This window comes from Pimephales promelas, chromosome 23, assembly GCF_988280905.1.
Source record: "Pimephales promelas chromosome 23, fPimPro1.hap1.1, whole genome shotgun sequence".
Taxonomy (NCBI): Eukaryota; Metazoa; Chordata; class Actinopteri; order Cypriniformes; family Leuciscidae; genus Pimephales; species Pimephales promelas.
In genome coordinates, this window is record NC_142791.1 from 16746807 (window position 1) to 16769342 (window position 22536).

The 22536-nt window shown below is 36.1% G+C and overlaps 3 protein-coding genes across 11 annotated transcripts; 1 reads left to right on the plus strand and 2 right to left on the minus strand.

Annotated features, from left to right (window-relative positions):
• The first annotated feature begins 30 nt into the window (after positions 1-30).
• LOC120481760 (vesicle-associated membrane protein 8) lies at positions 31-7500 on the plus strand. Of its 2 annotated transcripts, XM_089126370.1 has the most exons (4): positions 31-148; positions 3600-3717; positions 6366-6527; positions 7347-7500. In XM_089126370.1, the coding sequence occupies exons 2-4, from the start codon at positions 3715-3717 to the stop codon at positions 7488-7490; spliced, it is 309 nt and encodes a 102-aa protein (XP_088982496.1). In that variant the 5' UTR covers positions 31-148; positions 3600-3714; the 3' UTR covers positions 7491-7500. The 2 variants fall into 2 exon arrangements, with proteins under 2 accessions (XP_088982496.1, XP_039531505.1); XM_039675571.2 differs by lacking the exon at positions 31-148 and having other exon boundaries at positions 3527-3717.
• Positions 7501-8970: 1470 nt separating this feature from the next.
• Positions 8971-15652, minus strand: hnrnpd (heterogeneous nuclear ribonucleoprotein D). 4 transcript variants are annotated; one of them, XR_005623517.2, is made up of 9 exons: positions 15278-15652; positions 14162-14330; positions 13856-14017; positions 13539-13670; positions 12581-12677; positions 11453-11596; positions 10697-10791; positions 10286-10368; positions 8971-9557 (listed from the first exon to the last, which is right to left on the minus strand). XR_005623517.2 is itself a non-coding variant. In XM_039677768.2 (8 exons), the coding sequence occupies exons 1-7, from the start codon at positions 15448-15450 to the stop codon at positions 10724-10726; spliced, it is 945 nt and encodes a 314-aa protein (XP_039533702.1). In that variant the 5' UTR covers positions 15451-15652; the 3' UTR covers positions 8971-9557; positions 10697-10723. The 4 variants fall into 4 exon arrangements, 2 of the variants coding, with proteins under 2 accessions (XP_039533702.1, XP_039533701.1); XR_005623516.2 differs by having other exon boundaries at positions 11441-11596; XM_039677768.2 differs by lacking the exon at positions 10286-10368.
• A 215-nt stretch (positions 15653-15867) lies between these two features.
• On the minus strand, positions 15868-21685 carry hnrnpdl (heterogeneous nuclear ribonucleoprotein D-like). 5 transcript variants are annotated; one of them, XM_039677770.2, is made up of 8 exons: positions 21457-21685; positions 20877-21048; positions 20633-20794; positions 20406-20537; positions 19378-19495; positions 19123-19287; positions 17358-17457; positions 15868-16162 (listed from the first exon to the last, which is right to left on the minus strand). In XM_039677770.2, exons 1-7 carry the CDS (start codon positions 21543-21545, stop codon positions 17387-17389), a joined length of 909 nt encoding a protein of 302 aa, XP_039533704.1. In that variant the 5' UTR covers positions 21546-21685; the 3' UTR covers positions 15868-16162; positions 17358-17386. The 5 variants fall into 5 exon arrangements, with proteins under 5 accessions (XP_039533704.1, XP_039533705.1, XP_039533707.1 ...); XM_039677771.2 differs by having other exon boundaries at positions 15868-16983; XM_039677773.2 differs by having other exon boundaries at positions 20877-21045; positions 21457-21683.
• Positions 21686-22536: the final 851 nt, after the last annotated feature.

Here is a 22536-nt window from a genome sequence, read left to right on the forward strand (position 1 = left end):
ACATAGATGCTGGAGTTCTTTCAGCAAACTGTGTGTGGGCTTTCTTGTGAGCCAGCTTCAGAAGAGCTTCCTTCTGGGGCGACGGCCATGCAAACCGACTTGTTGCAGAGAGTTCTTTGCCATGAGGAGCCATGTCGAACATCCAGTGGTCAGTGTGAGAGAATTCTACTCAAAGCACAAATTTAAATGCTTTTATACAAGATACACACATTTGTATGGTCCTGTAAAGCAGACAAAAAACATGAACATGATGAATAGGGCATGTGGCTTTGCACGGTTAAACGATGTACAGCTGTTATTACTTAAGATGTAATGGCTGTGTGTTGAGTTATTTTCAGAGGACGGTAAATATACACTGCTAATGCTATACAAGCATTGACTACTGTCAACAAAATTTTTATTTCTGTAGTTTCATCCTTGTGAATGTTTGCTGAACTGTGAGGGGTGTACTCACTTTCATTTTCATAAGAGACTGTATATGAAGAGTTCAGATGCAAAAGCCTCTAAGTGCCATATGAAATTTTCTTCTAGAATGATCATTTTTATCAAGCTTGTATATTTAAGTTCAGTGATTTCACTTAAATGGCAATGATAATTACCTATTAATTGTTATTTAAGTGAAATTACTGAACTTAAATATACAAGTTTGATAAAAATCATCATTAAAGAAGAAAATTTAAAATGGCATTTAGAGGCTTTTGCATCTGAACTCTTCATATATACACTCACCTAAAGGATTATAAGGAACACCATACTAATACTGTGTTTGACCCCCTTTCACCTTCAGAATTGCCTTAATTCTACGTGGCATTGATTCAACAAGGTGCTGAAAGCATTCTTTAGAAATGTTGGCCCATATTGGTAGGATAGGAACTGTATGAAGTTCAGCGAACTTCTGAACTGTATGAATGGCGTTCGTGGTTCGACTTGTCGAGACTGTTTTCCAAAGATGGCGCCGCCTGTATACACGAAGTGGACTGTCTTTATAAAATATCTTCTTATTAAACGGTCTGTACACTTAAAAAGTTCTCAAATCATTAAATCGTTTTAATGGACCCTCATTATGTTACTGTGTTAGTGTGGGGCTATTTTGAGCCTTGTTAGTGGTATAAACTGATTTCTTTTTACTTAGTAATTGCCCCATAACTAGCGTTATACGCTACACAGTTTTTAGAGATAAAACTCTTTACATTCGATTATCATGAAAACAAATCTCAGAGAACGGTTGACTAGGTACCAATGTTTTATTAGATCAAAGGTTCATTTTGCGCCGGAGTTCTCCTTTAAATAATACCCAATTGGCACTAAGGGGCCTAAAGTGTGCCAAGAAAACATCCCCCACACCATTACACCAGCACCACCAGCCTGCACAGTGGTAAGTAACAAGGCATGATGGATCCATGTTCTCATTCTGTTTACGTGTTGTGGCTTCACAAATGCTTTGCTGCATACCCCGGTTGTAACGAGTGGTTATTTCAGTCATCAGCTTGAATCAGTCAGCCCATTCTCCTCTGACCTCTAGCATCAACAAGGCATTTTCGCCCACATACTTGATGTTTTTCCCTTTTCACACCATTCTTTGTAAACCCTAGAAATGGTTGTGCGTGAAAATCCCAGTAACTGAGCAGATTGTGAAATATCAGGACCACACCCCTAAATGCATTAAAGCAACTGCCATGTGATTGGTTGATTAGATTATTGCGTTGATGAGAAATTGAACAGGTGTTCTAATAATCCTTTAGGTGAGTGTATAGACCATTTTGCAAGATGTAAACAACCCTGGTCCAGAAGCACTTCCTGTTTCAGTTTGTAACTGTTTTCTTTATTTCACATGTAGAGAAAACATCTTAAAGATGTTTGTTTAACTTTTTGATTCAGTTTTAAATGTTCTGTTGGTTGTATTTTATCCCAGCTTTTATGTAGTGTTAAAAAACTGAAACAGGAAGTGCTTCTGGACCATTGTTGTTTACATCTTGTGAAATGGTCTATATGTGTATAATAAAGTTAATTAATACGCAAATATAGGCCATTCTATTAAATCATATTATTTATGTTTTATAAGACTTACATTTTTACAAAGAAAAAAAAAACATAAAGCCTATATTTCAAATAAATGTTGTCCTTTTGAACTTTATGTTCATATAATAATTTAGAAAAATTACGGTTTCCGTATTTAAACCCAACTGTTTTTAACACTGATAATATTCAGAAATCTTTTATCATATCATAATGATTTCTGAAGGATCATGTGACACTGAAGACTGGAGTAATGATGCTGGAAACTCAGATTTGGTCTCAGGAATACATTACATTTTACTAAATATTCACAGAGAAAACAGCTATTTTACATTGTAATAATATTTTGCAATATTATTGGTTTTTACTATTTTTTAAATCAAATGAATTTGGTGAGCTTAAAATTCCTTTCAAAAACATTTAAAATTCATTCCAAACCTAAACTTTTGAACAGCGTATATTATTATTATAATAACTATAATAATTCAATGTAAAACATATCAACTTATTTGTACAGTGTCTTTCCTTTCTGTAACCATACGGTCTTCTTGATAGAAAACACAGCTGGCCAAAAAATATTTCTTGTTTAATATTTAACAATGAAGCCAAGTCATCTGCTAAGGTTAAAGTCCCAGAGCTTATGAATCTAACAACTGAAGCTGCTTATGATACATTAAAACCCAAAGTACTCACAGTTACTGTACCAAATACAAATCAGGAATATGCAGCCTCTTTTTTCTCGCTTACTGTATTAGTGTATTACTATAGTGGGTCCAGCCCTATAATAAGCAGGCTTTCTTACATGTCTAGAGGAAAAAAACTAGCGGCGGCATGATTGAATGTAAGGGAACATATACATCGCTCTGGTGCCAAACACCTCAGATGTAACTTCGGTGTTTCTTTCAGTTAAATAAATGTAGTGTATTTCTGTTCAATAATATAATTTGTATATTTTAATGAAATTTTATGATAATAATGATCCATTTTATCCATTTATTTCCTTAAAATATCTATAATAATACATTATTATTTGTATTTTAAATTATTTCTCAATTGTTTTTCAATTAACCCCTTCATTGCTGTGTGCTTTTTTTATTTTTATTTTCTATTTCCCATTCATTTTAATAAATGAAATTTTTTTGACCATGTCATGAGGACCATTTAACCTTTTCAAATCATATTTTAAAAATGTGTCCGTCTAAATTTTACGAAGAGCAGCAGGGGGTTAAGAAACGTAGTGATGATGATGAGCTAGATGGACCATAAGATACTTGAATGCATACAAATGTATTTGTACAAATGATACTTACTTCCCAAAAGCAGCCATAGCAAACTCTGCACTACTTTAGTAACCAGACCTGATGGAAAGCTGCAGCCCAGAGGCTCGAGAGCAGAAGGTGGGTGGGGCCAGTGTGCATAGGGGGAGGAGCCAGTGCAGTGTGGGCGGGTCCATCGTGTGGAGGGGAGGGGCCAGGAGGAAGTGTCGTGCTGGTGGTTAATGTGCAATCTGTCTGGGAGGGGAAGCTCTGTTTGCAAATGAGTTCAGCAATGTTTCATCCTGTTCTTTTGTACTTGTGTTGTAGCTCACGAGACTGAGAAGTTCCCCCTGTAAGCTATGATTGCGAACTTAGCCTGAACTGTTGAAAACCCTCGGCAGTGACAGTTGAACGTTTGAGGAAGTTTAACAGAAGCATCAGAATGGTAAGCGCATTGGAAAGTCTCGGCTGTTTGTTAGTTAAATGTTTATTTAAATGGTTATTTGTTCAAGGGTTTGACGGACCTGTTGAGGCGATGTGTGTGTGTTCAAAGGAACATATAAACAAGTATGACAAATAGTTAATTAAACCATGAAGATGAATACTGAAGTGTTTTATGGTTGGCAGAATATGACGACGTTGTCGTTATGTGACGACTGACTTCATCCAGATCTTTGGACTGAATTCAGTTGTGAGTCAGGAAGTTGAAGGAAATCATACATGAAACAAAAAAGCAAAAAATCCTACATGAAACAATAATGATATTCTGTCTAATTCATAATATTATTACTTTCTTTTAACCACAGTACAGTACAGTACTATGTTGGCTGATGTTTAGCAAAATAATCATTTTGTTTTAAACTTGCTACTTGAACTTGATGAAATTGCTGTTTGATCATCTATCAAATTATTCATGTGTGTCTGTCTCTTTCTTTCAAAAGTTTCAAACAATCTGTTAAACCAACAAATCCAACCGCTTAACTTTTATGGTTCAAAATGCAATATATCCATATGACACTCTAATATCTGAACCAGGTCATCTTTCAAAACTCATAACGCACTCCTTTTTTTAAAAACTCCTATTGATTTGAAAGCTGTAATAATTGATGAAACTGCTCAGAATCACTGGAAACTGGCAAACAATGTTATGTTTAGATAATAGCCATGATGGACCATGAACCAACTCATGACATCATCATCATTATTTATCATACACTGTTTTATGGTCAAATGTTTCCAGATCATGCTTTTAGATTTGACATTGTTTTGACCGTTTTTATTGCTTTGCTTATTGTTGAGTCTCTGTGTATGTAGTATTTCCTTTACTAGTGCTTAAACAGTGATGTTAGTTTTCACACAGTTCATGATAAATGAGTTATTTTAAACCGATGATTCTGCAAATGCAAGGTTTCTTTAAAGCTATGAACGATCTGAAAGAGGTTTGCTAAATTGACATCAAGGTTCTGAAATTAGATTTAACTGAATATTATGAAACAGCTCCAAGGCAAAATAACACTCTTAGAAAAAAAGAACAACATCCTGTTGAACCCTTAAAGGCTAACTAAACCCCTGGTCAGAGCCTGACTCCACCCACTGGCAATATTTGAAAAATGCTGAAAAAGTGGGCAGACCCCAGCGGAGATAGAGGGGATGAAATAGATCGTTTTCAATACCCGCAATACCAACTCCTGACTCGCTACAGTGGTTTTGACGAAGCAAGCTGGGTTTTTTACTGCCGCTCGTACCAAGAGCGTGGTGAGCTGAAACCTGAATACGTCACGAAGTCCGTAACATCCAATAGGAAAATTCAACCTTGCAACCTGAAGAGGGCAGCACTAAGACGTTTTTTACACCATATATTGTAGAAATAAAACACTTTATGCACAAATGTCAAAAAAGTTACTCGAATCAGTGACTATTAATAAAGCTTATTAATTAAGATCCATTCTTACAGATCATTAATAAAGGTATTAATAAAGGCATTAATAAAGATCCATTCTTACAGATCATTAACTAAAAAAAGTTGGTTAGGGTTTAGTTACTCTTTAATACCAAAACTATTTTATATAAGGAGAAATGTCTTCTTCTTTCATATTCAACAGGTTATTTAAAATGGTAACACTTTACTTGAAGGGGTGTGGATATTACTTTTTAATGACAAATTCAATGTGTACCACTGTAGTTGAGGTCACGAAAAATATTCATGACAGTTATAATGGCCTCATGACATATCGGCCATTATAACTGCCGATACCGATAGTTTGGAAAATGCCTAATATCAGCCGATATCGGACGATATCGGATAAGACTAACATGACACCTTCATAATCATGACATGACATATGTTATGAATATGAAGGAAGTTTTATGCATGTTTGTGAAAACTGTCATATGTCATTCGCTCAGTTATGACATTTTGAATGCAAATATGACATTGTTTAAGATGTCTTTGTTATGACACCTTGACATAAACCAATACATTATAACCTGTCAGTGTCTTTGTCATGACAACTTGACATTACTAAGACAACACAACCTGTCATAAACATGACATAGCAGATTAATGATCAAATTTAAGAAAGCACCTAACTTTATTGGTTAACATTACATTAAACCATCGGGTGGTTGGTTTTGACATTGCCTGTCATGAAGTCATTATTACTTTTTAATGACAAATTCAATGTGTACCACTGTAGTTGAGGTCACGAAAAATATTCATGACAGTTATAATGGCCTCATGACAGCCAATGTCAAAACCAACCACATGACAGTCAGTTTAATTTAATTTGATGTCAAGTTGTCATGACAAAGACACTGACAGGTTATGATGTTATGGTTTTTGTCAAGGTGTCATAACAAAGACATCTTAAACAATGTCATGTTTGCATTCAAAATGTCATTATTGAGCGAAAGACACTTAATGACAGTTGACATTTATGCATACTATGAAAGGTTCTGCATATGGATCCCTCTCTCAACATCCGGGCCAGTTCCGGCCCTGCCCCGGGTTCGTGCCTGACCCTGTTGTGCACTCAAGAGTATAGTCATGTTTGGCCCAGCGGTTTACTCTGGGTTTTTCTCTTTATAATATAGGCCGACTACAACACCCAACCACAAGCGCCTAGCAAATTGAATCAAGTTCAGGAGCAAGTCAACGATGTTAAAGTGATTCTCAAAGACAACATCAACAAGGTTCTGGAGAGAGGAGAGCGATTAGACGACCTGATCGGAAAAACAGACGATCTACAAGCTACGGTAAAGCCTTGAAATCACACCAGTGTAGAGCCCGACCGATAAAGGATTTTGAAGGCCGATACCGATACAAATATTTTTGGTTTTAAAATCCAAAATTCCGATATATCGGCTGATATTTTATTTATCTTTTTAAACTGGACATGATAGTCACAAATTTTGTCATGCTTATTTGAGTTAAGAGAACTGATGGGGATGTTCTTTTAATTGTTATTCAAGCAATGTATGTATCGTGACCAACTCAACGAGTGTTGCCAACAGGAACGGTGTAGAGTGCCCTCTGGTGGACAAACTATACAACTCCAACACTCATGACATGGTTCAAGCGTGTTTCGTCCGTTTTTATTTTATTTTTGAAATGTTCATTTGTCGGCCATTATAACTGCCGATACCGATAGTTTGGAAAATGCCTAATATCAGCCGATAATATCGGTCTGCCGATATATCGGTCTGGCTCTACACCAGTATAGACCATTTCACAAGATGTAAACAACACTGGTCCAGAAGCACTTCCTGTTTCAGTTTGTAACTGTTTTCTTTATTTCACATGTAAAGAAAATATCTTAAAGATGTTTGTTTAACTTTTTGATTCAGTTTTAAATGTTCTTTTGGTTGTATTTTATCCCAGCTTTTATGTAGTGTTAAAAAACTGAAACAGGAAGTGCTTCTGGACCAGTGTTGTTTACATCTTGTGAAATGGTCTTTGGTGATGTTTTATAAGACCTCAAAAGAACATAAGTGAATTGATTGTGATGTTAGTGGATCAGTCATAAAACATTTTGCTGTTGATGATTATTTCTGTAATGATGTTGTCTTGCCTAGGCCGACTCATTTCAAAAGACGTCCACGCGTGTTGCCAGGAAGATGTGGTGGAGAAACACCAAGATGATGATTATAATCGGTGTGGTGGTGCTTGCCATCATCGTGTTAATCATTTTGTTAGCCACAGGTGTGATTCCCACATAAACACAAGCCGTTTCATTGCAAAAAATTATGCATTTCAATTATTTGTATTTTTTAGGCACACATTAATTCAAAATGTTCCTATAAACTGGATAAGTAACTATGTAACTACATGGATTTATGTATAGATGAATTGCTATTTTTGTGATAATGACATTTCCCAATATTTTCTATTTAAATCTGGGACAAATGTGTCTGGGCTTCAATACACACGCATTGTTTTTTAGGGTATTGTTGTAATAATGTTATAGGACGAAATAGAAACTGGAAAATAGGGCTGTCAAACGATTAATCGCATCCAAAATAAAAGTTTGTGTTTACATAGTAAATGTGGGTGCACTGTGCATAATTATTTTATATATATATATATATATATATATATATAGAAAAAAATATGTATAATAAAATATTTATATATAATATAAATTATATATAAATATATATACAGTATATACATGAAAATATTTCTTAAATATATACAAGCATGTGTGTGTATTTATATATATAAATACACACATGCTTGTATTAAGAAATATTTTCATGTATATACTGTATATATATTTTTATATAATTTATATTATATATAAATATTTTATTAAAAATATTTTTTTCTTAAATATACATGCATGTGCATGTATATATATATATATATATATATATATATATATATGCACAAAATAATTATACACAGTGCACCCACATATTATGTAAACACAAACTTTTATTTTGGATGCGATTAATCGTTTGACAGCCCTACTGGAAAATGTTTTAGGATTTATTATTAGATTTACTTTGTGACTCACCACTGTGCTTGACATGTTCATCCAGACATCAATGACTATTTCAAATCTTCAGTATGGCTTAAATGCTGTAAACTTAAGCTTGTTATATGACTTCAGCATGCTTTAACTACTGTGAAATCACCATGTACTCACGACCCTGATTTTATACCTAGACAATGTTCTGGACTGAGTTTTGTTTAGGTTTTTTCAGTATCTTTAAGTTTAAACTCAAACCCTTACGATGTATCAGTCAGTGTCTTTGTCAAAAGGGACGTATAACCTATATAGATATCAGGTGCGTCCCAATTTGCGTACTTATGCACTATTCCATGTCCTGTTGCAGTATAAATAGCCTGGTTAGTGTGTTCACACTGCAAATTCCAAATAGAATGTGTTCAAAATCAAGTGTGGAATGTTGGACACTTTATGTTCTCAACTGATGTAGAGGGGGAGGGGCTATCAGACTATGATTGACAGATGACAAAATAACCTTATAAATGTCACAGTACACAGTGCGTTATTTGGGATAAAACTAATGTGCTCTATATAGGAAATACTGATCCTAGTAACAATATAATAATAGAGATTTATATTTTCAATTTACTGTTAAATTGAGCACCATAAATGTATGGTCTACATTACTTGTGCTTGAGAGGGCTTGGAATAGCACACAAGTCATACAGACACTTTTATGATGCTGCTTTGTGATTTTAGAGCTGGACTCCAGCACCTTTCACTTTTATGACGCTGAAAACAGCAGCAAGGAAAAAACACATGGCAAAGGCAAATAAATGATGACAATCTTCATTCTTGGGTGAACTATTACTTTAATCTCTAAAGAAATACCGGGCTTCACGTTCATACACTTTTATTTCATTGCATCTCTAAATGGTTTACATGACTCTGTAGCAAAATACTGCAATATGAATGTTAAATGGTCTACACTTTGTACACACTTGTAAGCAATAAATTAATAGACTTGTAAACAAATAGTTTCTAAATGATTTGGGCTCTGTATGGTTCATTGTACTCAACACAGAAATGTATAAGAGCTACACAACATTATCATAAACTTTCACAAGCTCTAGATTAGAACGAAGACGCAAAAATAAAAAAACAAAATTCGTGACGAATATCAATTGAATTAACACTTGAAACTTTAGCGCGTGTGCTTGAAAGTAATTTCAGATTTGAACTGGCGACCAAAGTGTAGTAACGTGTTGATCGACTCCGCATTTAAGCCTCTCGTTCTCTCCTCTCGGGGGGGGACTTTCAATCGCCCTTCCGTCTGAAAAACAAAGAAGGGAATATTAATTAAGCTTACGAAAAACACAAACTCTTAAAATGCTAAGGAATCCCAATTAATGTCAATAAGGAGACAAGCCGTGACTTTGAAATAGAATAGTTGTGAAATTAACATTTTAATGCAAAACCTTGAATTGATGGAAATTAAAACACAAAAGGAAAGCATTACAAGCATAAGTTCTCATATAAGCAATACGACTTTTCCAAGATCTCGAAAGGTTAAAAAAAAGAGAATTTGTTAGATGAAATTAACACGGTTTACAAGGTGAAGCTTTTTCCACCGCTGTCAGTAGAAAAATGACACAATACAAATATTAAAAAAGCACTTCTCCGGCGCAGTGGCGGCCTCCGGCGTGTAGCTCATGGACTACAGGGAATTACAGCTACACGAGCTACAGATAAAGGAGAGCAAGCATTACAGTGCATAATTAACCCTGGAAAGTCCAGAGAAAGCCGGATCCTTCAAAAAGTCACGTTAATTTTACTCCGACTCTCGTCATATTTTACCATTACTTGATGGTGCCTGGAAAAAATGGCATTACATTATAAGATACCGTTAGATAAAACAAAACCAATCCCAAGACGTTTTAAGAGGAAAACAAAAGAAGATGTCCTTTTTATGTTTTTGTTTTGTTGCTGTAGCTGCTGTTGTTTTTGCTTTTTTTTTTTTTTTTTTTTACAACTGGTATACAGGATGTTGGAAGACCATACCAAATGGGAGCATTCGAGAGCGTACGCCTCTCGTACCCTGAGACAATCGGGAAGTCAGCTCATGGCCTGCAAGGAAGTCCCCGCTGGCAGGTACAAACAAGGTATATGTCAGAGTTAGGAGAAGACAACATTCTTCGGTTTTCTTTCCTTGTAATTCCATATTTTCTGCTATTTTCCCATTTAGCAGTACTGTACCTGTTACTTTTTACAGTTAAAAAATGGCCAGCCAAAAGCCAGCTGTTACATTACTGCCAAAAATGTTACCACTACTGTAAAGCACTTCAGGGTGCTGTGAAACTTTAGAGAAAAACAAAAATTAAGCAATGTACATTACAAAAAAAAAAAAAAAGATCAAATGGTGATGATTTAGAGAGCTAAAGATGCGTCGGCGTGAGCGACGCAAGCACATACCTGCACGTTTCGGCTGGCGCATAAAGGTTAATACGGCTTGTAAGTGTTTTGGTGGCCGCCTCGCCTCGGGGATTTGCCGTAGCCGCTCTGCTGATCTAGAGTTGGGAGCACAAAACAGAAACAACGCAAATGTGTTGGTGGCGTACGCTCGCTCGAGAAGACCTCTGAGAAAGACGCTTCTTAGAAAACATAATTCGGGTTTCAGAGCCAAATTCTGTGATGCTTGCGACATACTTACGTTAATCGTACTGAAAATACTGTATTCTGAAAATGTGGTGAGAGACAAAAATTTGTGGAGTAAATGGGTGAATGTTTGAAAACTGTTTATTTTCTTCTAAAAAAAAAAAACAAGCCACTGTCCAGCGGTCGGTTTTTTTTTTTTTTTTGGCATGGCCTACAGATTTACACGTTCAGTGACTATCCAATGGATTCAAAGGCACTTTGACAAATGTGTTTTGAAGCTAAAGACATCCCTTTCTATATTTAGCACCATAGTTATTATAATACATATGTACAATGTAGCTTTGTGCAAGCGAGCCTTCCTTCCCTGTAAGACAAAAAGCAACTGCAGCAAACGTTCTAGAGTTTTCTCTCAAAAGCGTAAGGCATGTATCATACAAGCATGTGCATTCTGCTCAGATAATTTAGTGCACAATTGTCATAGTCCGGGTCGAGTACCGACAATCCACGATACAATATATCCTTAGTTTTGTCATCTGTGCGTTCACAAACAGTATTACATACTGCTGTAGTCACCATATCCGTAGTAGTTGTTGTAACCCGAGTAATCATAGCCCCCGTATCCACCATAGCCTTGATTGTTGTAGCCATAGTTCCCGTAATTTCCATAACCTTGATTCCAGTAGTTTCCGTATCCCTGGTTCCAGTTCTGATTGGGACCTGTAGCAGAAACCAAACGCAAGGCACGATAAATAAAGAGCATTGAATGTGGATTTGGGGGTTCAAACACAATCCAGAATATGAAAATCACATTTTGAATTAGAAGAACATAAAATTAAAATGGAGTGAAATTTGGTCAAGATTGATTTTCAGTAATATTGATAAATGTTGCCACATCTGCTCTTCGTGGTATTTAATGAATTATTTGTGGATCACTTTTTTTTTTCATTCATCTCTCCCATAAGGATTTAAAAAAAGTTTTCTTTATAAGCCAATCAGCTACGAGGGGAATCAAAACAAACATTAATTTAAAGCAAAAAAAAAGTACTTCAGAATCGGTAAAAAGGTACCAGACTGAACAAAACGGCTTTACTGAGGGGGAACTACAATCCAATTAAAAACAATGGAGAAGCAAAAACTACTTTTTATATATATAAATCATTTGCAGTGTTTCATGTGAGTGGGCGGAGCTAACAATATCTTTGGACTCTGATTGGTGGTTTTCTCTACAGCATCATGGGTAATGTAGTTTTTCACCAAGAATTTCACTGTTAAATGATTATTTTAAAAATAAGTTGAAATAATGTGAACAGACGGCTTCAACAGAAGCAAATAGCATTGATTCACAACCTCGTAGCTCACAGTAGAGCTGTATTTGAAGCTTCATACGCTTTTTAATACTTCCAGAACCAGACCGTTGCACTCTATTGTACTTGGCTTCGTGCATCTAATAAAAACTTTTATCCAACATATCATTAATTAATTATATAATTAAGTTTTGTTGCCTTGTTTCTCAAAGCATGTCGAATTTCTTTAAAATGTAGTAAATTCATTTTTCCATCATAACGTTTTAACATCCATCCAATTCAATTTCTGACGCCATTTTGACCAATTCCCACACTCTGAATTACGACCGTTCTACAGTCTGAGCATTATCAAGGGATCGTGTTGTTTGTCAGTTTCCGTCATCATAGACGAACGCACCTCCTCTCCCTCTGGACCTGGAGGGGTATCCTCCTCTCCCGCCCCACTGCTGCTGCTGCTGGTACTGCTCCTTAGACATGGCCACCTTGATCTCACACTGCACACACACAGTCACATTACACCTCACTAACAGAAGGAGCCATTACACTCATGATCAGTCTCACAAAGGCCATCAAGAGCTTTTCACCACAAAAAGAAACAAACGTACAGTAGGACAGCTTCCTGAACCGGAGAGAGTACAACCCCAACAAGTCAGAATATGAACTGATTATTATCTGCTAATTAGTGCTGCTAATTATCATTGTGTTTATCATAAATGTGTTTATAACTGCTTCAGAAGTCTTGGAAGCCAAAGCTTGTGATTATGGTAAGGGCCGTTACATTTCCGGCACACGCCTGAGGTGTTCGGCCAATCACAACGCACTGGGTCAGGTGGCCAATCAGAGCACTTCGGGCTTTTCAAGAGGAGGAGCTTAGTAGAAATCAGCGCATTTCAGACAGACCGGTGCTGTGATGATGTACAGTACGTGAAAAACATGTTTTATGAACATTAAAGCATTTAAGTCTATTCTATTACACCCAATAAACAAAATAATGCACTTTTTTAAAATAGGATCATTTGACTCCTTTAAATAACACAACAAGTGAACAAACTGATAAATAATAAATGATTAAATTATTTTGATGTGGGAACAAATTCTTAATTTGTGGCCACAGTATCCGTTTTTCCCGCATTTCATGTGTGGGCCACTGTAGATTTTAATAAATTTGTACAAAACATTTAATTTCATCGCTTTGTTTTCATTAAGTTTTATCTATGAAACAAAAACTATGGAGAAACACATTTCAAGTATATTATGTTTTAGAATAATGAAGCTATGTAATACTTCTGTTTAAAGACACTGTAATGTAATGTCAAATGACCGAATCATGCACATTAGGACGTTTAAGACTTTACCTTACTTAAACCAATGTTGTGGTACTTCTTCTCCATTATTTTCTTTACTGGTTCCTCCTCTTTAAATGTAATGAAACAAAAACCTCGTCTTTTATTTGTTTTATTCTCCATTGGCAGCTCAATGGAATCCACCTAGGGAAAATATAAAAAAGAAATGCAAATATATATGTAAATATGTGTATGTAATGTATGTAAATATATGTATATTTAAAAGTAAATATAGTATATATAACCTAAGCTTATATATATATATATATATATATATATACACAAACACACACACACACACACACACACACTTAAATAGTTCTCCATACCTCTCCATAACCATCAAAGTACTCTCGGATCTTCTCTTCTGGAGTATCTGGGGAAAGACCTCCCACAAATATCTTCTTCACAGGCTCTTTGGACTTCATGGCCTTTGCTTTCTTAGGATCAATCACTTTTCCATTCAGTTTATGCTCCTTTTGCGTGATCACCTTTGACATGGATCAGATATCAGACTTTGATTTGATCAAGGTTGCCTCAGCAGCATAACTGAAACGAAGCTTATGCTGCACAACTAATAGCGTAATGACAATAAGCACATGAATGCACACACACACAACTATATGCAAAGATACCTTTTCCACACTGTCAGCTTCTTTAAACAGAACAAAGCCAAATCCTCGGGACCGGCCTGTCAAAGGATCCAGTTTCAGGGTGCAGTCGACCACCTCTCCATATTTGCTGAAGTAATCCTTCAGGTCTTTCTTGGTTGTGTCCCAACTCAAGCCCCCAACAAACATTTTCCTGAAACAAAATACTGATGTGAGAACATACAGTGGCTCAAGAAGATATTAAGGTGAGTTACAGAAATCGGCTAAAATCAAGGTCAATTTACTACTTGGTTATGTTTCAAAACTTACTTTGAAAAGAAGTCATGAATTTATGAATTAATAATATCCAATATGACGTGATAATCCAGCACAGAGTGAACACCTACACATACATAAGTTTAATGAGTTTCTCTTTTGAAAAAACGCTTCTTATTTGACAAACGTGTAGCTAACGTTATTTGAAAGGCAAATGAGTTCGGAAAGCTAACGAGCAGATGTAAACTCATGAATATGCCCACACGACTAATGAATATTCACAATTACAGGTGTTCTGACGATTCATGCTACCCATCGAGATTTGCTACTTACCAGCGCATGTGCAGACTCACTTTTTTTTCTTTTCTTTTTTTTTACAAAAGGTACATTTTCCTGTTGTAATGTATAATTTCCCTTTAAAAATGCTTACTACCATGAATATTTGTACGGTCAGCCAGCTGAAAAGAATAACTGAAAGTTTCAGTTACTATGAGGAAAGGTGTAAATACATTGACAAGTCAAAGATGATAATTTTTACTTTTCACACCGTTTAAAAAAATAAAAAAGTAGTCTACACATACAGTAGCTACTCATAACTTAGAATTGTATTATAATTGTATTTCATATGACTTTAATCGGCATTCTGTGATCGCGCTACGGTTTCTTGACAGTTTGGCCCATCAAGATAAAAATGATATAGCTATTGATTCACAGAAAATTAGCTGAAATTTGTACTTGTTTGAACGAAACGCGTTACCTTAAAGTCGAATAGACTCTTAACGATTTACAAAAATGACTAACGTTAAACGACTCTAGTATTAGTATAAAGGAAATGTCTAAATTTAGGTTTATTTACTGCGGTCTCTCTCCATGGCGTTTACTCACCCCTCATCCTCCTCATTCTTGCTGGCATCTATCTTGGAGCCCTCCGCCTCTCCCTGCCCGCCCTCTTCATCAGCGCCCGGCATCTGCTCTTCGCCCAATCCCTCTCCATCATCATCCTCCATCTTCATCACCATCATCATCGAGTCTTCGCCCAGATTCTGCTCCTCCGACATCCTTGATCAATTCTCGGCGAAACCGCGTGCAATCACGTCGTGTTCTTTTGAAGAATGCGTCTAAGGTTGTAACTTAACTGAAGTGACTGTAAATCGTATTAATTGGACTCAGAATCGCGTTTATTTTAGTCTGTTTTCGGGATGTCGATAGCAACGGCGTCCATTCACAAAATGGCGGCGAAACGGAAGTTCAACGTCATGACGTCAATGAGAATCAAGACCCAATTCTTACGCATATTTGTTGCTTTTTTTAGGAATTTTTTTTAGGATCCCACTTACTATAAACCCGTGCTATACATATTCAGTCTGTACACCCCCAACGATGTGAAAAGGTAATATTTATTTTCTTTTTTTTGTTATAACACAGGTATGTATTACAGTTAGTGTATAAGAGAAAATGAAAACACAGGACAAAAAAACTGTTTCCCATTTTTTAATCCCTTTATCCAAAAAAACGTCAGGAAAAGAACTAAAATACAAAATAAAGGACATTTTTCCTAATCAAGACTTAAGAACACATCAGCACAAAACCTACAGGTTCGATCTGAACAAAGCACAGAATAAGACAAACTTGGAAACAAAACGTCTCGCTATTTACAAGGTCAGACACTGAATTTGTCCCCAGAGGACCGGATAACATATTTAATAGTTGTTTACGGACCGGATTCCACAAGCTGCCTCCGAGGAGCAATATCGAAGTCAGCCTGCCGACCTAAAAGAGAAGATACACAAGATGAACCACTCGGATTTGGACGCGTCAAAAAAAACAAAACAAAAAAACAGCACGTCCATGTTTCAGTGTTTAACTTCTTGAGCTGTCGATTTTAAACTAGGAAAATCATCATTAAAGATTAAAGATCATATGTTCGACGTCTTATAACGACAAAACAGCTCATAAGCCAGCAAAAGCTTCAGCTCCAAGAGGCCGGTCGACCATTCGAGGAGCGAGCCCAAACGTCTTAACCTGAAAATCGCAATGTCATTTGCATTCAGCCAATGTGTGAGTCTAACACAGATTTATCAGCTTTTAATGGCTTCGTAAACCCATATTACATATGATCTTTAAAGGCTACGTTTAAGAAAAAGCCTTGGTGAACCCATTTGAAGTTCTCTATGGCCTCTAAAGAAAAAGCAAGCATTATGAGAGAGTTTATGCAATTATTTACAAGGGAGGTGACCGTTTTAAGGAAGAAACCAAAGAAAATAAAAATCACTGAAGCTCCACAACTGAAATACAAGAGCACTACAATTGAAAAAGAGAATACATCAAAGCAGTTATTATGAATCACTTTTAGGTTACGTTAATAAAGTCCTGGAAAAAACACACTTTGAACTGTTAACGAAAACCAACAACTTAAGGAAAATGGGGGAATCTCCTTTGTCTTTTTGTTTGTTTTACGCTGGTACAGGAAGTTTGAAGAGACCATACCACAGGACAGCGCTTTCTTGTGCATGCCGTGCTCTCTGCCCGCTATGTGCGACGCCCAGAGAATGTCGTGGTCAGGTGACACACGGCCTGCAATGAAGTCCCCGCTGGCAGGTACAAACAAGGTACAATAATCAGAATTAGGGAAAGAAAGGAAAAATCAGGAGAGGCGCCTTTACTCTGTACCCCTTTAGCTGTACTTTACCTGTTAGCATTGCTATCAAGTCTCTATGTTATTCCTTTATGAACACCTGTTAAAGCAGGAGGAGGAAAAGGAAAACCTACAGAAAAACTCTTACGTTTTTCTGGCACGCTAAAAAGGCAAAATGGCTACACAAACATTAGCGATTAAAGATCTATAGACATGTATTTAACTCAGCTGCATTGATATGCATAGGCCGCCTTTAGGCTGTTAGTTATTGTCTATTGATCTTTAACATACAGGTCGGGTCCAGAGCGTGGCGAAGATGTGTGACCTTACCATTGATATGAATGCGTTTAGCCACTTCATCAATACGGCTGGTAGCTGTTCTGATGGTTTCCGCCCTCCCGCGAGGCCTTGCCGTAACTGCTCGTTTGACCTACAGAAATCCAATACAGATGCTGTAGCACAATTGTAGAAAGCAATTCGATTCAAGAGTCACTATAAACTAAACACAAAAATAAATCACAACAACAACGTTTTGTCGGGACAAAAAGGCACTCAACCTATTACATCTAAAGCCATGCTCAAATCTTTTCTCTGCAAGTGATCAAATATGATGCGTCCAGACATAACCAACACACCACGGGTTGCTTTGGTAATGACGTGGACGTTCCCGTGTATGTGACGAGGCTTTTAAAACAAATGGAAGTGCATCATCTCGTTCTACAAATAACTCCTCCATCTTTGAACCCAGAAAGATTAATTCGGCATTTGTCAGTCACCAGTTTTGGCGTTTTCGTTGTGTGTTGCGCGCATTAAGATAGTTTGAAACCCGATTTGAGCTTCCAGACTGGGAAGCGTCTGTAAAATATGAATGGAATCGCATATTTTTAACCACCTCCAAATTTGATTCTTTTTTTTTTTTTTTTGCTTTCCAGACTTTCAAAAACCCATCCGGATATGTAAAAAACTCTGGTTTTTGTTGGCAGTCTGAAACATCCCTAATTTTGTTTTTCATTTTAGTTCCGTTTGTCTAGTGGTGGGAAAAGTCCTGCAATTCTGTACATAAATTAGAGATCAAGCTATTTTCAATTTTTCTTACACAATGGAGCCTATTCAATGAATGGTACAAAAACTATTCCAATTAGCTGTTTCATAATTTTTATTGACATAAAAAGTAGATATACTTTTTTAAATTGAGGCGGGACACTACAGGCAAAAACAGTTTTTTTCATGCATCGGTCAATTTTGAACTATTTGGCTTTTCATAAAGTGTGCTTTCAAACTAGTGGAAAGAAAACATCCCAAATTCACTTTTAAGTGTTGCTTTTATTGCACCTATTTGAGTCTGCAGATTGGAATTACAATACATATCTTTAAAGGCCGTTTTTTCTCCTGCACTGACTCATAAATCTCCACTTCAGCAGCTCTTACAAACACCAAACTTTCCCGTTTTATTCCTATATATATTAGGAATATATATATATATATATACTGAAGATTTTTACTGAGGGGTTTGATCCTATTCAATTAGCCTGATTTTAAACATTTCATATTGTGAAAAATATTTCATTTCTGGATGTTGACAGTATTTTTAGATTTATGAAGAAATCAAAAGACCCCTCAGTAAAAACCTTTCAATCTAAAATGAAACAAACTTTAAACCTGCCTTAATCCAATTTTCAGATTTCTGTTCTGGAAATTACCATATAACATTTCAGAAAACTTGTAAAACAAAAAAAATGTTCAATCAACTGGGGAAGTATGGTGAAATCTATTAGTTAATTTGCTTACCCTATTAATCTGAGGTGTCTTGCCTTCACCGTCCTGTTTTAATAATATCTAAAACATGCTTTATTACTGTATTTAAATGGCCACCATCTTGTGAAATATCTAACTTCATGACTATATCCTAATTTTTCAAAACCTGTGAAATTGTGTTGTGAGTTTTCCCAACCTACACCTTTGATGTAACATTTACCTAAACTAAATTGTTTTAATAACTAACAGCTTCCTAAAGACACGTTAAAGGGTGAAAAATAAAATACATCATAAATATAAATGCGTGGCTCTCTTGAGGGTTAAATGTGTGCAAAATTACCATTGTACTCATCATAGCCTTGTCCATAGCCATAATTTGGATAGTTGTATCCTGAATAGTCATAGCCAGAATAGCCATTATAGCCCTGGTTGTATCCATTGCCGTAGCCTCCATAGTTCTGGCCATAGTAGCTGTTGTATCCTTGATTATAGCCTTGGCCCTGTCCTGTTCAGAAAGAGTTAGAGAACCCTTTAGGTCAAGAAGAGCTAGAAGTAGCAGCTGGCCAAAGAGAGAGCCATCTCTAGATTGGCATACCTCTTCCTCGGCCACCTCCTCGTCCTCCTCCTCCTCCCCGTCCTCCACCAAAGCCCCGGTCCGCTCGGTTCTGCTGCTGTCTGTACACTTCTTTAGGCTGGGCAACCTTCACTTCACACTGGCAACAAATGGAAACAGCATTACTATCATGTACTGAGTTCTTCACGGCAACAGAAGTGGACCAAATCAGCATTTTAAATGTGCTTTTTATTAAATTTTAATAACATCCCTGACAGCAAAACATTAAAGTTGGTCAAATCAAATTATTCCCATAATCTCAAGTCAGACTATGATAACATGTTCACTAAGGAATGTTAAAATGTTTATCAATATGAAGATGAATACAGCTATTACTATGTACTGTTGAAGCATAAAAATGATTACAAATTGTTTTTTGTGTTCAATTGATGAAAAAAAGTCATCGAAACTGCATTTTAACTATTATTATAACTATTGAAATATTTTACCTCACAGCAACAGAGGTTTAGTTGAAATAACAGATATTCCTCTGATAAGACCCTTCATAATGTTTTCAAAGAAAATACACAGCAGTTTAAAATCATGTTGTCAAAACTGATGTAATTTATTCCTGTGATCAAAGCTGAATTTTCAGCATCATTACTCCAGTCTTCAGTGTCACATGATCCTTCAGAAATCACTCTAATATGATGATCAAGAAACATTTCTGATTATCAATATTGAAAACAGTTGTGCTGCTTCTTATTTTTGTGTAAACCATGATACATTTGTATTTAATGATTATTTAATAATTTATAACATAATAAATGTCTTCTACTGTGTCTACTGTGAAGTTTGATGCATCCTTGATGAATAAAACTTAAATAAAAATATATATTAAAAAATATTGATCCCAAACACTTGATTGATAGTGTAAAGATATAAAATAAATGTGTAAAAGACAATACTTAAGTGGATCGCATTCCTACTATGACCCGTTTTATTTATACTTAATGAGGTACTGGTGTGTGTCAAATGATCTGCGAGATATTTTGATAATATCAACATACCTTCCCTGATCCAATTTGATGGTATCTGTTCTCCAGCAGTTTCTGAACCGGATCCTCTAAAACGTACGTCACAAAGCAGAATCCCCTCCTCTCATTTGTTTTGGTGTCCATGGGAAGCTCAATGCTTTCAATCTTTAGACAGAATAATAACGGATTAGATTATAAGCAAGTGTGGTTATCAAAAGTCTCAAATACATTCATAATTAGATTCAGTTCGAGTTACTTACGTCCCCATAAGCCCCGAAGTATTCCCGGATCAGTTCCTCAGTTGTGTCTGGACTTAGACCTCCGACAAAAACCTTCTTGGGGGGTTCCTTGCCCTTAATGGCTTTGGCTCTCTTGGGATCAATCAATTTGCCATCCAGCTTGTGCTCCTTCAGCTCTAACACCTGAACACAAGAAGAACCAGTTATGAACATGATGTCAAAGGAATCTTCTCAACAAATGTAATGAGTGTCAGAGAGCATTTACCTTATCTACACTGTCAGCATCTCTGAAGAGCACGAACCCGAAGCCCCTGGAGCGCCCGGTCATGGGGTCTGTTTTGATGGTGCAGTCCAGGACCTCTCCAAATTTGGACAGGTAGTCAGTAAGGTCTTTCTTGCTGGTGTCCCAACTTAGTCCACCGATGAACATTTTCCTGCTCAAATGTAAAAAAATAAATAAAATACAAATTTATTTGGCACCGAATAAACAATGCTTTATCGTGCAAGTTCTAATATTATATTTACATTTGCTGGTGAAGCATGTTAAGAATGCAACATAGTCAAATGAAACAGAAAAACATTAGCAGCTAAGCACGGTATCATTTTACCAATGCCCAAAGTAAAATCCAAGCCATTAGACGCCAGGATGCATATTTGATGCAGACGGGTTGATAACAATGACTAGGTTTTGAGCATATTAAGCTGTAAGTATTGAGCACATTAATAATATATGCGTTTGAAACAACTTTGATGTGCATAAAGGATGCAAACATGTGATTTTGATGTGATTTAGTGATTAAAGTCAGCGAGGCAGTGCGGGGAAGGCCGCGCGCTCCGACACTCACCCGTCATCCTCCTGGTTTTTACTCGCGTTTATTTTGGAGCCTTCTGGAAACTCGTCAGTGCTGAAGTCGCCTTGTTCTTCGGCCTGCATTTTGGAGTATGTGTGGTTTGATCCGACGCTAGCTATAAAGTAGAATATATTACAGCGGTTTTAAAAGGTCATAGACTCCAACACAAATAAAGTGCCGCGTTGATTAAAATGGCGGACGGAGATCAGTGACGAAATCCGTCTCTGGTCTCTCTGCGCGAGGAATCGGGAGAGGGGCGGGGCTTAACATAACACATACACAATAGATATCAAATATATAATAGCAGGTGTTATAATATATAATTAAATATGTTAATTAAACACTTTTAAATATGTTTTATTTCATTACAGTATAATTATATTTATGCTTAAACATGAATAAATAAATACGAGACACATCTAGCCACAGTGTTCTATTGAAGATGGCCCAGAGAGCTTACCTTTATTAATATTTGCATTCTATTAAATATTTTAAATGAAAGCCACCTTTGTTCACCGAAGTCTGTTTCAGTGGATCTGTTGCGGGTCACCTGCAGATGTAAAGAGGAGGCGTTCCCATTGGAGAGCTGCTTTGCGCGAGGCTTTTCGATTCTTCTGCAAAATATTTTTATGGGAAAAAAATATTAAAGAGAATGTGCAGCAAGATAAAGACATTATTTTTTGGAAACTTTGATTTTAACCCCACAAAAAACAAAGCTTGCTTTGTCATAAATAAATAAATAAAAATTCTTGGCAAATTCCATATACATAAATGTAAATTTACCAACAACAAACCAGTTTTTCTTTTTTTTTTTTTAAGAATTTAAAATGAAACTTAACACTATTTCTTCCTCAGAAAATAAGAAAGCAATTAAAACAACCTCAATGCAATGACTTTAATTTGACTCTGACTGATGTAAACAAATAATATGTTACCCTCGTGGTCTTTTTTATCTTCTCCTATATTTTCTTTGCTGTTTTTCTTTTTTTTAATTTTTTTTTTTTAGCAAATCTACATCATTATACTGGCTGACTGTAGCCTACATTGTTTGATTCCTCAGACCTTAGAAAAAGA